Consider the following 13550-nt stretch of genomic DNA (forward strand, 5'->3'; position numbering starts at 1 on the left):
ACAGTATATATATATATATATATATATATATATATATATATGATAATTTGATAATTATTTATTGTAATAATTATTCATATTATATTCCAAAAACTGTGGCACTGTAATAATTTTGATAAACATTTGCTTGCACTCTACAAAAGAAAGAAAACTGTACAAGTTTTGAATGACACAAGGGTGAGTAAATGATGACAGAATTTTAATTTTTTTTGGGTGAACTGAGTAATGAATTTATTTTAAATTACATCTGGTTTAATTAGAATGATGACAGGGCTTGTAGGCTTTGCACAAGACTTTGCATTTTTCAGTAACCCCTTAATTATTTTCAGATAATTTCGCAGAATCTGCAGATGTGACGAGCAGCGTGCTCACGTTTTGCAGCGCTGCCGAATTCACTGTTATCTACTGCATATTAAAGAATCCAGCACTGCTGACTCTACAGCGTTAGATGAAGTTTCCCAGCATGAAATAGAGAAGAACCTCCCCCTTCTCTCTCTTATTCTTGCTGCGAGAAGTTCTGTCCGTTTCTTCCTTACACAACACAAACACACTATTAGCATCTTGACACGTGTGTTCGCTCTGATCCCGTGTCCTAAAGCAATAAGACACGGCATTAGGGAAACCCTAAGACCTCATCAAACGACAACCAGATTACCCCAACTATGGAATATGTATGAATATGGATGAGCATTAAACTTCTTTTACTGAAATCCGACCTTCAGGGGGTTTTATTATTCAAGCGCTCTGCATGACAAGTCGAGATGACTTTCAACTCTCCCGATGTCCGTAATGGGGCAATTTGCCTAAGTGGTTCGACAGCACTTGAAGAAAGTTCGGCGCTCAGGCAGAATGTGGTAGAAACTGGGGGCTCTTGGGTCGTTTGACGCCTTCACGGTGATTAAGGGAGGGAGAGAGAGAGGAGAAAGTGTGCAGTGAGGCTTGGTTCTATCCCGTTTTCCCAGTCTGACGGCCTGGAGGGAGCCTGCGGCCATGGATTAATGGATGGAATTGCAACTGAAAAGAAGTCCACATTTGTAACACATGACTTTCGTCATGTTTGCTGATGATTGGCATTCTGCTTTCCTGTTACCCACCATGCAGTGGAGTAAACACAATTGTTATGGTGTCAGAGCAATTCCGTCATTTACCTTGACAGGAAAATAAACGTGTTATTCAGAACAGCACCTCGAATGCGGTGATTCTTAAAAAGAGTTCTGTCGCTATTTACTCACCATTGATTCGATCCAAACCCATATACTTTAAATTTTTTTTGCTGTGGAACATAAAAGTAGAACTTATTTGAAGAAACTTTTTAAAGCTCTTGTCATGCAATGACTTTCAAACTCCAAAAAGAAAAAGAAAATATGAGTTTTATTAAAATGCTTGCTACAGATGCGAAAACGCAGAAAATCGAACCTGATCCGAATTTTTTTTGTTTATGGCAGTTGAAACTCTCAGAGGCAGTGTGAACACATGAGCGACACAACGTGAGGTCGTGTTTATTTTTTAACATGCGAAACTTTCGGACGAGAATTTTGGACTCCATGTGCAAAGACCTTTACAGTAGTTTTGTGTAAAACTGACCAAGTCATTATTTACTGATAATTTTCATTGCTGCATGTTTTTGTGTAAATCTGTTTCTCAAAACAAAGCTATCGTAATGCTTTTATGATGTTTTTGTTGTGTTTTTTTGGCCTTTTCCTTTAGTTTTTGTTTTACCATGCTGTTTAATCTTTTCCACTAATGCCTGCAAAAGGAATCATGTTTACCCAAATTGCGAATATGGATTATGAAGATTATAAAATAGTGACATGAAAACCTGTTTTTCTACTGAGTTGTTCTTATAAGCTGCATGCAATAAACATACAACTTTCAACAACTTTCTCCTTTTGTGTTCCACAGAAAAAATTTCAATAATGTATACAACTGCTGTGACCATGCATACATATTTTACATTTACTTTTATGTGTCCCTTTACAGTATAGCAGTTTCTCATTAGTGTCTTGATATTTTGCAACTGTGTATCATTGACTAACGATTATGGTCTTGTTATTTAACCGCAGCATTTGGAGCCGTGGAAGCTGTATGCGACCGTTGCAGTTCTGCTGGCTATTGATGTTCTCTCTCTGCTTATCTGGCAGATCATGGACCCTCTGCACATAACTGTGGAGGTGCGGTGACACTTAATTTTTTTCTTGTTGTTACTGTGATTTTTATGATGTGTTTTTTCTGAGATTCCTTGGAAATTTCTGCCGAGCAAGCTCATGGAAGTAGGTGTTAATGGTGAAGGATTGTAGTGCAGTGCTCTGCTGCATTGACCTCAATCTCTGTCCTTTAAAGTGCTCTCGCTCGCTCTCTTGCTTTCTCGCTCTAAGCAGAAGTTCACTAAAGAGGCTCCTAAAGAAGATCTAGATGTGTTGATTCAGCCTCTTCTCGAGCACTGCAGTTCAGAGAAGATGAACACGTGGCTTGGTAAGTATCCAACACTCACTCACTCTGTCCACAGTCTTTTTAGTGCAGTATTTTTAATAAAAAAAAACCCTAATCCTGAATATTGAAGTTGTTGTGAAACTCGAGAATATGAATATATCATAACGATAATAAACATGATGTTTTTTTGTTTGTTTTTTGCATAATTTACTTTAATATTTTTCCTGTGCGCTGTGCATTTGACACCCCTGGTCTATTTTCATTTCTAGGGGTTTAATTATCTATACGGTTGCTTCTCGTTCTACACTTCAGTGATGCAATCTGTCTTGGAAATTTAAATTAATAATTTGTTATATGCTCAAGAGTTTTTTGAATTCCTCTCACCATTCCACAACTCATTCTTTCCCGCTCTCGTTCTCTCTCTCACTATCTCTTTCTCGCACTTTTCCTCTGGCTCTGACTTCCTATCAGAGCGCCGCAGTGTAAAATTAAATTTTGTGGGTCAGTGCCCAGGTCTGGATCTCATAGCCTGACTCTCTCACGCTGTACAGGAAGATAATATTACAGAGAAAAAAACCTTCCCTGAACTCAAAACGAGATTAAACTCTTAATGTGACTTATTAGTCCCTCTCTACTCTCTCACTTCCTTTATCATTCTTCCTCTTTTTATTTATTTATTGTTTTTATATTTTCATTTGTTTCAAAGCTTTCTAAAAATGGACCTAAAGACAGGACAGAGATCATCTATCTTCTCAAACATGTCATATATAAATTTTTTTAGGGCCAGAAAGATTTTTGGCAACACTTTTATGACAATTAAGCACATTTTCACCAGGTTTCATTACTGTAATATGGCAAACTATTTACTGTACCTTCCCTGAACTCAAAACGAGATTAAACTCTTAATGTGACTTATTAGTCCCTCTCTACTCTTTCACTTCCTTTATCATTCTTCCTCTTTTTATTTATTTATTGTTTTTATATTTTCATTTGTTTCAAAGCTTTCTAAAAATGGACCTAAAGACAGGACAGAGATCATCTATCTTCTCAAACATGTCATATATAAATTTTTTTAGGGCCAGAAAGATTTTTGGCAACACTTTTATGACAATTAAGCACATTTTCACCAGGTTTCATTACTGTAATATGGCAAACTATTTACTGTAATGCAGAAAACATTTAGTAATATTAAAATCTTATAGAGTCAACCCAAAACCCAATAGACTCCTGCATTTATGTCATCACACAAAAATATCACAAATTCGAAATTATGTTTTCTATTAGGTTTTATACATTACTGCTCAAAAGTTTGGGGCTGGTAAGAATTTGTAATGTTTTTGAAAGAAGTCTCTCACCAAGGCTGCATTTATCTGATCAAAAATACACTAAAAACTAATATTTCTAATGTTTCTATTTTAATATATTTTAAAATGTAATTTATTTCTGTGATGCAAAGCTGAATTTTCAGCATCATTACTCCAGTCTTCAGTGTCACATGATCTTTCAGAAATCATTGTAATATGCTGATGTTGTGCTCAATAAACATTTCTTATTATTAATGCTGTCAAACGATTAATCACGATTAATCACATCCAAAATAAAAGTTTTTGTTTGCATAATATATGTGTGTGATTTGTGTATATTTATTATGTATATATAAATACACACACATACAGTACATATTTTGAAAATATTTACATGTCTATATGCTCAATAAACATTTCTTATTATTAATGCTGTCAAACGATTAATCACGATTAATCGCATCCAAAATAAAAGCTTTTGTTTGCATAATATATGTGTGTGATTTGTGTATATTTATTATGTATATATAAATACACACACATACAGTACATATTTTGAAAATATTTACATGTCTATATTTATATTCATATAATTTATATTATAAATAAACATATTTAATATATAAACATAACATATTTTTCTGAAATGTATACATGCATGTGTGTGTATTTATACAGTATATACATAATAAATATACATAGCACACATACATATATTATGTAAACAAAAACGTGTTTTGGATGCAATTAATCGCGATTAATCGTTTGACAGCACTACTTATTATTATCATTGTTCAAAACAGTTGTGCTGCTTCATATTTTTGTGGAAACTGTGATACTTTGAGGATCCTTTGATGATTAATGCAAAAGAACAGCATTAATTTAAAATTGAAATCTTTTAACATTGTCTTTACTGTCACCTTTGATCAATTTAATGCATTCTTGTTGAATACAACTATTAATTTCTTACAAAATAAATTCTATCTCATCCCAAACATCTAAATGGTAGTATAGAATGTGATATTATTTATGATTTTAAAAAAATCAACCACCTCACTCTTTCACTCCCAAAACTCCTAGTTTCCAATGTGCATCAGTTGAGTAGATTCATCACAAAGAACTGGTTCAAATGTTTAAAAAGAGCCTACACTTAAATCCATCACATATAGCTCAAGTAGCACAGAAATAGAAAGCATACAGTTTCCATGTGAGACATTATCTTAAGCCAACCTCAGAGCTTTAAGAGCACTCACTATACTGTAAGTAATGCTTTCTCCCTTCAGGTGTGGTGTACGGCTACAAGGGACTTCTGCTGCTGCTGGGAATCTTTCTGGCCTACGAGACCAAGTCCATTTCCACAGAGAAGATTAATGACCATAGAGCGGTTGGCATGGCCATCTACAATGTATCTGTAAGTCTAACTGCTGGCTATTTCTATATTCACAGCACATAATGTTCTTATAGTGTAGCCTAACCGTTGCTGACAGCCAGGAGAAACACATTTGACTGTTTCATCTTATATATACTGTATATCATATGAATATTATGAATACTGTGCCCTTACAGCCAAAACTATTCAACTATTATATCTTCCCCAGGAGTTTAACAGCCACAATATATGACTCCTTTATAAATATATGACAGAAGGCTAAGTTAATTGTGAAACTGCTTATAAGCAGTGGCAGAAACCTGCATAAGCAATCCACGCTGTCGCCCGGGGCTGAAGCAGTTTCTGGGGTGGTATTGTGTCTCATTGAAAATGAATTGTGACTCAGCAGGTGACTATTTCCAAGCAGCTCCCAGTGTTTCACTTGCCGCCCCCTCTCACTTCAAATGCTCTCTGTCTGCACTGTAGAAGTAGGATAAACCGTTCGCTCATGAAAAATGTCTCTTTACCTGCTAGAAGACAAAAATGAAATCACAAAGTTATTCAAATCACAAAATGTAATGTTTTTTTTCTTGAAAGAAATGAATACTTCCCCAATGATGCATTACATTGATCAAAAGTGACAGTGAAGACATTTCTAATGTTGTCTACAAAAGATTTCCATTGAAAATACTTGTTGTTCTTTAAAACGTTCTATTCATCAAAGAATCCTAAAAAATGTATCACAGTTTCTGCAAAAATATTAAGCAGCATGCTTGTTTTCGACATTGATGATAATAAGAAAAAAATGTCAAATCAGCATAATAGAATGATGTCTGAAGGATCATGTGACACTGAAGACTGAAGTAATGATGCTGGAAATTCAGCTTTGCATCACAGGAATAAATTACTTTTTAAATTATATTAAAGTAGAAAGCAGTTCTTTTAAATTGTAATAATATTTCACAGTATTACTGTTTTTATTGTATTTTTGATCAAATAAATTCAGCCTTGGTAAACATAAGAGACATATTTCAAAAACATTAAAATAAAATAAAAATAATCAGACCGCAAACTTTTAAACAATAGTGTATAATAGCTTAAAGTTGCTATTTTATTTAGTTTCTTACTCCTTCCAGATTTTAACTTGACCTTTATGACTTATTAGTGAAGTTATTCATATAAATATAACATTTTGTATTTACAGTTAAATTCAAGAGACTTTTTTGTTTTTTATTTTTAGTTTATAGCTAGTGATTTATTTTGTGTAGTAAGGTTAAAAAGTATAAATATAAATTACACTATGTGTGTGTGTGTGTGTGTGTATAATTTCATTAAATATAATTTCAATTAAATTAGTGTATTAAAATGATCTATAACCTATAATAAAATCTCACTGTGAAAACAAAATAATAGCTATTGACGTAATGCTAATTGTAAGTTATTTTTTATTATTTTTTTGCCAAAAACAACATGTTCGCCTTGTGTTTGGGCTTTTTTTAGCACAGTTTTTGAATGAGGTGTTGATTACTGGCGTTTTGTGCTTCGCTCTGAATTGCTCAACTGCTTGCAAACAGTTTGATTCCGGCAATAACTCCAAGTGCTTCGCAGGCTGATTTGCATAATTGCACCCTTTTGCTCAAACTCAGACTAAAACATCCTAATGAGGAAACAAGTAACACTTCACTGGGAACGCAAACGCTTTACGTCAGTCCTACAGCTATTTTACATAAGATCAGATTAAGTCTCAGAACGGCACCATGTTTCTGCCATGTGTCAGGAATAACATGCCTGCTTTGATGCTACTCGAAGGTTGTTGGGTTGATCAAAAACAAAGGATTTGCTGTCTGTTTTACAGTGATGCAAGATTCAGAAATGAGTCTAAAAATGTCGCCAGGGAAAGTACAAATCTGATCTACGTACAGCAGAAAAAGTCTATTTTTGTTGAGCTCTCAAACGTAACAAGCAGTTTACTTCCCATCAGCCGATGTTTTTGTGCACTCTGTTAGAATAGCACAGAGTAGCTCATATCACTTCAGTGCTGTTGAGGTCAGAGAGGAAATAGACTTGTGGTGCTCTGGATGTTGTCCGGACAGTCATGGCAGTCAGTTCATTGCTCGCTGTTATCTGTCTGTAGAGTCATTCTTGGCCATTGAAGGTAAATACAAGTTATTTTTCCACACTGTTCGCCAGATATGACATCTCCACTCATCGTATAAGATCTTCATCTCTCTGCCGCCTCCTGCGAGTGTTTCGACAAAATGACCTCTCTTTTTCATCAACATTTCTTGCTCTCGCTCTCTTTAATTTCTCTCATGCTCCTTCCTTTTTTCCCACTACAGTATCTTTATCTCATCACTTTCTCAGTTCTCATTCACACCGTTTCTGCTCTGTAAGTTCATTTTTTCTTACAGTTAATTTATGCCCTCTAGTGGTGATGATAGTTTGGTACACAAAGGCCTTGTTTAGACCGCAATCAGCCTTGGTAAACATAAGAGACATATTTCAAAAACATTAAAATAAAATAAAAATAATCAGACCGCAAACTTTTAAACAATAGTGTATAATAGCTTAAAGTTGCTATTTTATTTAGTTTCTTACTCCTTCCAGATTTTAACTTGACCTTTATGACTTATTAGTGAAGTTATTCATATAAATATAACATTTTGTATTTACAGTTAAATTCAAGAGACTTTTTTGTTTTTTATTTTTAGTTTATAGCTAGTGATTTATTTTGTGTAGTAAGGTTAAAAAGTATAAATATAAATTACACTATGTGTGTGTGTGTGTGTGTGTATAATTTCATTAAATATAATTTCAATTAAATTAGTGTATTAAAATGATCTATAACCTATAATAAAATCTCACTGTGAAAACAAAATAATAGCTATTGACGTAATGCTAATTGTAAGTTATTTTTTATTATTTTTTTGCCAAAAACAACATGTTCGCCTTGTGTTTGGGCTTTTTTTAGCACAGTTTTTGAATGAGGTGTTGATTACTGGCGTTTTGTGCTTCGCTCTGAATTGCTCAACTGCTTGCAAACAGTTTGATTCCGGCAATAACTCCAAGTGCTTCGCAGGCTGATTTGCATAATTGCACCCTTTTGCTCAAACTCAGACTAAAACATCCTAATGAGGAAACAAGTAACACTTCACTGGGAACGCAAACGCTTTACGTCAGTCCTACAGCTATTTTACATAAGATCAGATTAAGTCTCAGAACGGCACCATGTTTCTGCCATGTGTCAGGAATAACATGCCTGCTTTGATGCTACTCGAAGGTTGTTGGGTTGATCAAAAACAAAGGATTTGCTGTCTGTTTTACAGTGATGCAAGATTCAGAAATGAGTCTAAAAATGTCGCCAGGGAAAGTACAAATCTGATCTACGTACAGCAGAAAAAGTCTATTTTTGTTGAGCTCTCAAACGTAACAAGCAGTTTACTTCCCATCAGCCGATGTTTTTGTGCACTCTGTTAGAATAGCACAGAGTAGCTCATATCACTCCCGTGCTGTTGAGGTCAGAGAGGAAATAGACTTGTGGTGCTCTGGACGTTGTCCGGACAGTCATGGCAGTCAGTTCATTGCTCGCTGTTATCTGTCTGTAGAGTCATTCTTGGCCATTGAAGGTAAATACAAGTTATTTTTCCACACTGTTCGCCAGATATGACATCTCCACTCATTGTATAAGATCTTCATCTCTCTGCCGCCTCCTGCGAGTGTTTCGACAAAATGACCTCTCTTTTTCATCAACATTTCTTGCTCTCGCTCTCTTTAATTTCTCTCATGCTCCTTCTTTTTTTCCCACTACAGTATCTTTATCTCATCACTTTCTCAGTTCTCATTCACACCGTTTCTGCTCTGTAAGTTCATTTTTTCTTACAGTTAATTTATGCCCTCTAGTGGTGATGATAGTTTGGTACACAAAGGCCTTGTTTAGACCGCAATATACAGTATATGTATTTACAAATATATATGTATTTACAAATCTGTAAAAAACTATCTGACTCAAGATTTTTCTTTTGTCTGCATAGCAAAACAATTAAATTAGTGTATTAAAATGATCTATAACCTATAATAAAATCTCACTGTGAAAACAAAATAATAGCTATTGACGTAATGCTAATTGTATGTTATTTTTTATTATTTTTTTGCCAAAAACAACATGTTCGCCTTGTGTTTGGGCTTTTTTTAGCACAGTTTTTGAATGAGGTGTTGATTACTGGCGTTTTGTGCTTCGCTCTGAATTGCTCAACTGCTTGCAAACAGTTTGATTCCGGCAATAACTCCAAGTGCTTCGCAGGCTGATTTGCATAATTGCACCCTTTTGCTCAAACTCAGACTAAAACATCCTAATGAGGAAACAAGTAACACTTCACTGGGAACGCAAACGCTTTACGTCAGTCCTACAGCTATTTTACATAAGATCAGATTAAGTCTCAGAACGGCACCATGTTTCTGCCATGTGTCAGGAATAACATGCCTGCTTTGATGCTACTCGAAGGTTGTTGGGTTGATCAAAAACAAAGGATTTGCTGTCTGTTTTACAGTGATGCAAGATTCAGAAATGAGTCTAAAAATGTCGCCAGGGAAAGTACAAATCTGATCTACGTACAGCAGAAAAAAGTCTATTTTTGTTGAGCTCTCAAACGTAACAAGCAGTTTACTTCCCATCAGCTGATGTTTTTGTGCACTCTGTTAGAATAGCACAGAGTAGCTCATATCACTCCAGTGCTGTTGAGGTCAGAGAGGAAATAGACTTGTGGTGCTCTGGATGTTGTCCGGACAGTCATGGCAGTCAGTTCATTGCTCGCTGTTATCTGTCTGTAGAGTCATTCTTGGCCATTGAAGGTAAATACAAGTTATTTTTCCACACTGTTCGCCAGATATGACATCTCCACTCATCGTATAAGATCTTCATCTCTCTGCCGCCTCCTGCGAGTGTTTCGACAAAATGACCTCTCTTTTTCATCAACATTTCTTGCTCTCGCTCTCTTTAATTTCTCTCATGCTCCTTCCTTTTTTCCCACTACAGTATCTTTATCTCATCACTTTCTCAGTTCTCATTCACACCGTTTCTGCTCTGTAAGTTCATTTTTTCTTACAGTTAATTTATGCCCTCTAGTGGTGATGATAGTTTGGTACACAAAGGCCTTGTTTAGACCGCAATATACAGTATATGTATTTACAAATATATATGTATTTACAAATCTGTAAAACACTATCTGACTCAAGTCCATTTAGATTTTTCTTTTGTCTGCATAGCAAAACAAACACATGAAATCTGATTTTTACAAACCCGATCAAGACCACATTTGTAAGTGGTTTAAATTGATTGATTGATTTTCACCTGTAAAATGACAGTGAGTTCTAAAGATCTTATTAGAAAAACTAAAGCAGTTAAATCTTCACATTAATAACGTTGTTCTCTCTTTAGTAATTTTATGTGCTTTTTTGTCTTTTTAAAGATAAATTAATAAATAAATTTATTATTTATTTCTTAACTTAATTCAGTTAGATGCTATGCAACATTTCTAACTTTAATTTAATTTAATTTAATTTCTTAAGTGAGTCCTAACAATCTGGTTTAAGTTATAGCTTCGTGTAATATCTTTGCATTTTTAGTTATATCTTCACAGTTATAGATTCACATTATTAACGTTAAACTCTGTTTTTTGATTCTGTCTCCAGGTGCTGTGCATGATTACTGCTCCGGTGACCATGATCCTCTCCTCTCAGCAGGATGCTTCATTTGCATTCGCCTCTCTGGCCATCATCTTCTCGGTCTACATCACCCTCGTGGTGCTCTTTGTGCCCAAGGTACAAGCACTCAGATAATCCCCTAACTATCTGACTCAAGATTTTTCTTTTGTCTGCATAGCAAAACAAACACATGAAATCTGATTTTTACAAACCCGATCAAGACCACATTTGTAAGTGGTTTAAATTGATTGATTGATTTGATTTAAAAAAATTTTTTTATTTTAATCACCTGTAAAATGACAGTGAGTTCTAAAGATCTTATTAGAAAAACTAAAGCAGTTAAATCTTCACATTAATAACGTTGTTCTCTCTTAATTTGATGTGCTTTTTTGTCTTTTGTTAATATTACTATTTAGGTTTAATTTATTTTTATTAATTAATTAATTATTTATTAATTATGAATCAACTTAATTCAGTTAGATGCTAAGCAACATTTCTAACTTTAATTTAATTTAATTAAATTTCTTAAGTGAGTCCTAACAATCTGGTTTAAGTTATAGCTTCGTGTAATATCTTTGCATTTTTAGTTATATCTTCACAGTTATAGATTCACATTATTAACGTTAAACTCTGTTTTTTGATTCTGTCTCCAGGTGCTGTGCATGATTACTGCTCCGGTGACCATGATCCTCTCCTCTCAGCAGGATGCTTCATTTGCATTCGCCTCTCTGGCCATCATCTTCTCGGTCTACATCACCCTCGTGGTGCTCTTTGTGCCCAAGGTACAAGCACTCAGATAATCCCCTGCTTCATTTCACTTCCACATTCACGCTGGTTTGTCTGTATGGCAGACACCGATTTCTCGTTTTGTCTGATTTCGGTTCTTTCCCTTGCTGCAGTTTCGTTTTTTTGTCACTGCAAATAGTGCATTAGGTTTATGTTTTGATCTCAGCAAGAGATACTGTTTCCTCAGAACAGCAAAGTGATCTTTGTCTTAGAGTTTTTTTTTTTTTAACTTTTAATAGTTTTTTTTTTTACACAGTGCTGGTCAATCATAGTATTATGCTGTGAAATTTTCTTAATATACATTTTATTTATATTTTATAATGCCTGTTGAACTCTAAATATCATGTGAAACAGATGTCTGCTAGTTTCTCTTGTATCGCTCTGTGGCAGTGTTAAGTATTATATTGTTGTCCTTTTTAATTGAATTATTGTCACAGGTTCGTAGCCCACTTCACATGTTTAGCCTCTACCACTGTTTTATTTGGTTATTTTTGCTATATTTATTTAAATTTACTTTACTGTTAATTGATTTAGTCATTTGTTACTTTTAAATCCCCTTATTCATTATAAAAAACACACACACAAGGCAAAGACTATTTAACAGTTTATTGAACATAGAAGGGTACACACTTCTTATGTTTCTCTGTCTGTACTTTACCTGAGTCCTAGAGTCTCTGGTCTATGGAGTGAACGGCCGCATTCCATGTGTTAGGGATGGGCTGATCGATCCTTAAGTATCCATACTGATGTTGTATCGAAAGGATCGATCCTCACATAAAAATATTGATTCTAAAGTGCATTTTTTAACCGTTAATTAAATGTATTTATCAAGAAATTTGGTGCATAAAATATGCTTCTATGTGGAAAAATAGACTATATTAGCGAATAATTGTGTTGGATAAAACCATTTCTCCTGCTCATCGGAACACACGCAAATGCTGAAAGACTGAACCAATCAATCACAGACAAGCGTTCGCTGCTGAAGCATGGCTCACAGTGCTTGTTTGAATAGTGCTGCGTTTCCCAAAAGCATCAGAAGCATACGTAGATCTTAAGAAACCATTGCCACATTATTACATTACATTAGCCTACATAACATTGTTACTATATATAAAATAAATTCTGAAAAATGCATCATGATTTCCACACAAATATGAAGCAGCAATAATAATAAAAGTTTCTTGAGCAGAAAAATGATATTAGAATGATTTCTGAAGGATCATGCGACACTGAAGACTGGAGTAATGATACTGAAAATTCAGCTTTGATCACAGATGCATTTGAAATGACATTTTAAAATATATTAAAATAGAAAATATGATTATTATTCATTGTTACTGCTTTTTTTTTTTCAAAGAAGTGCAGCCTTGGTGAGCATGAGACTTAAAACATATTACTAAATCTTACTGACTCCAAACTTTTGTGTACATGTAATATTTATTATTAAATTGGCTAGTTTGTGCAAGTAAATTTATTTAAACTGGTTGTTACAAGTTCAAATGGATTGTGCTATGTTCTGTAACTGCTGTTAATAAATCTGTCAGAAAAAAGTACCACCTTTAGGGGTACAACAGCCTGGCAGCCTTTTACAAAAATTAACCATGGTTTTATTACAGTAACCACAGTTTACCACAGTATTTGTAGTAAAACTGCAGTAACCACAAATTTACCATGGTATAATAATAATAATAATAATACATTTTAGTACTTACGTAACACCATGTTTATTTCTCATGATGTATCCTCAAAGGTGCACCTTTGTAACTTATCTACCCTTAAAGCATGCATACTTGTATGGTACTAATATGCTCCCTTTTAGGGGTATAGTTGCACCTTTAAGATTACTGCCCCAGTAAAGCGCTAAAATACAATTATAGTATATTTTATTTCTGACCGTGTAAACAAAAAAAGGCCTATGAAATGTTAAAAAACATGGCTTTAAAATCTAATATTAAGTGAGT

General features: G+C 34.3%; 1 protein-coding gene across 2 annotated transcripts in view; it reads left to right on the forward strand.

Moving 5' to 3' along the window:
• LOC107586826 (gamma-aminobutyric acid type B receptor subunit 1-like) overlaps nt 1–13550 on the forward strand; it is a 61356-nt gene that overhangs the window by 44034 nt on the left and 3772 nt on the right. For both annotated transcript variants that reach the window (XM_016274368.1, XM_016274376.1), the window contains exons 19-22: nt 2064–2171; nt 2379–2472; nt 5018–5145; nt 10792–10920. In XM_016274368.1, coding sequence (XP_016129854.1) covers nt 2064–2171; nt 2379–2472; nt 5018–5145; nt 10792–10920 — 459 coding nt within the window. The remainder of the gene's footprint in view (nt 1–2063; nt 2172–2378; nt 2473–5017; nt 5146–10791; nt 10921–13550) is intronic.

The sequence above is a fragment of the Sinocyclocheilus grahami genome, unplaced genomic scaffold, assembly GCF_001515645.1.
Source record: "Sinocyclocheilus grahami isolate Dianchi unplaced genomic scaffold, SAMN03320097.WGS_v1.1 scaffold6.1, whole genome shotgun sequence".
Lineage (NCBI taxonomy): Eukaryota > Metazoa > Chordata > Actinopteri > Cypriniformes > Cyprinidae > Sinocyclocheilus > Sinocyclocheilus grahami.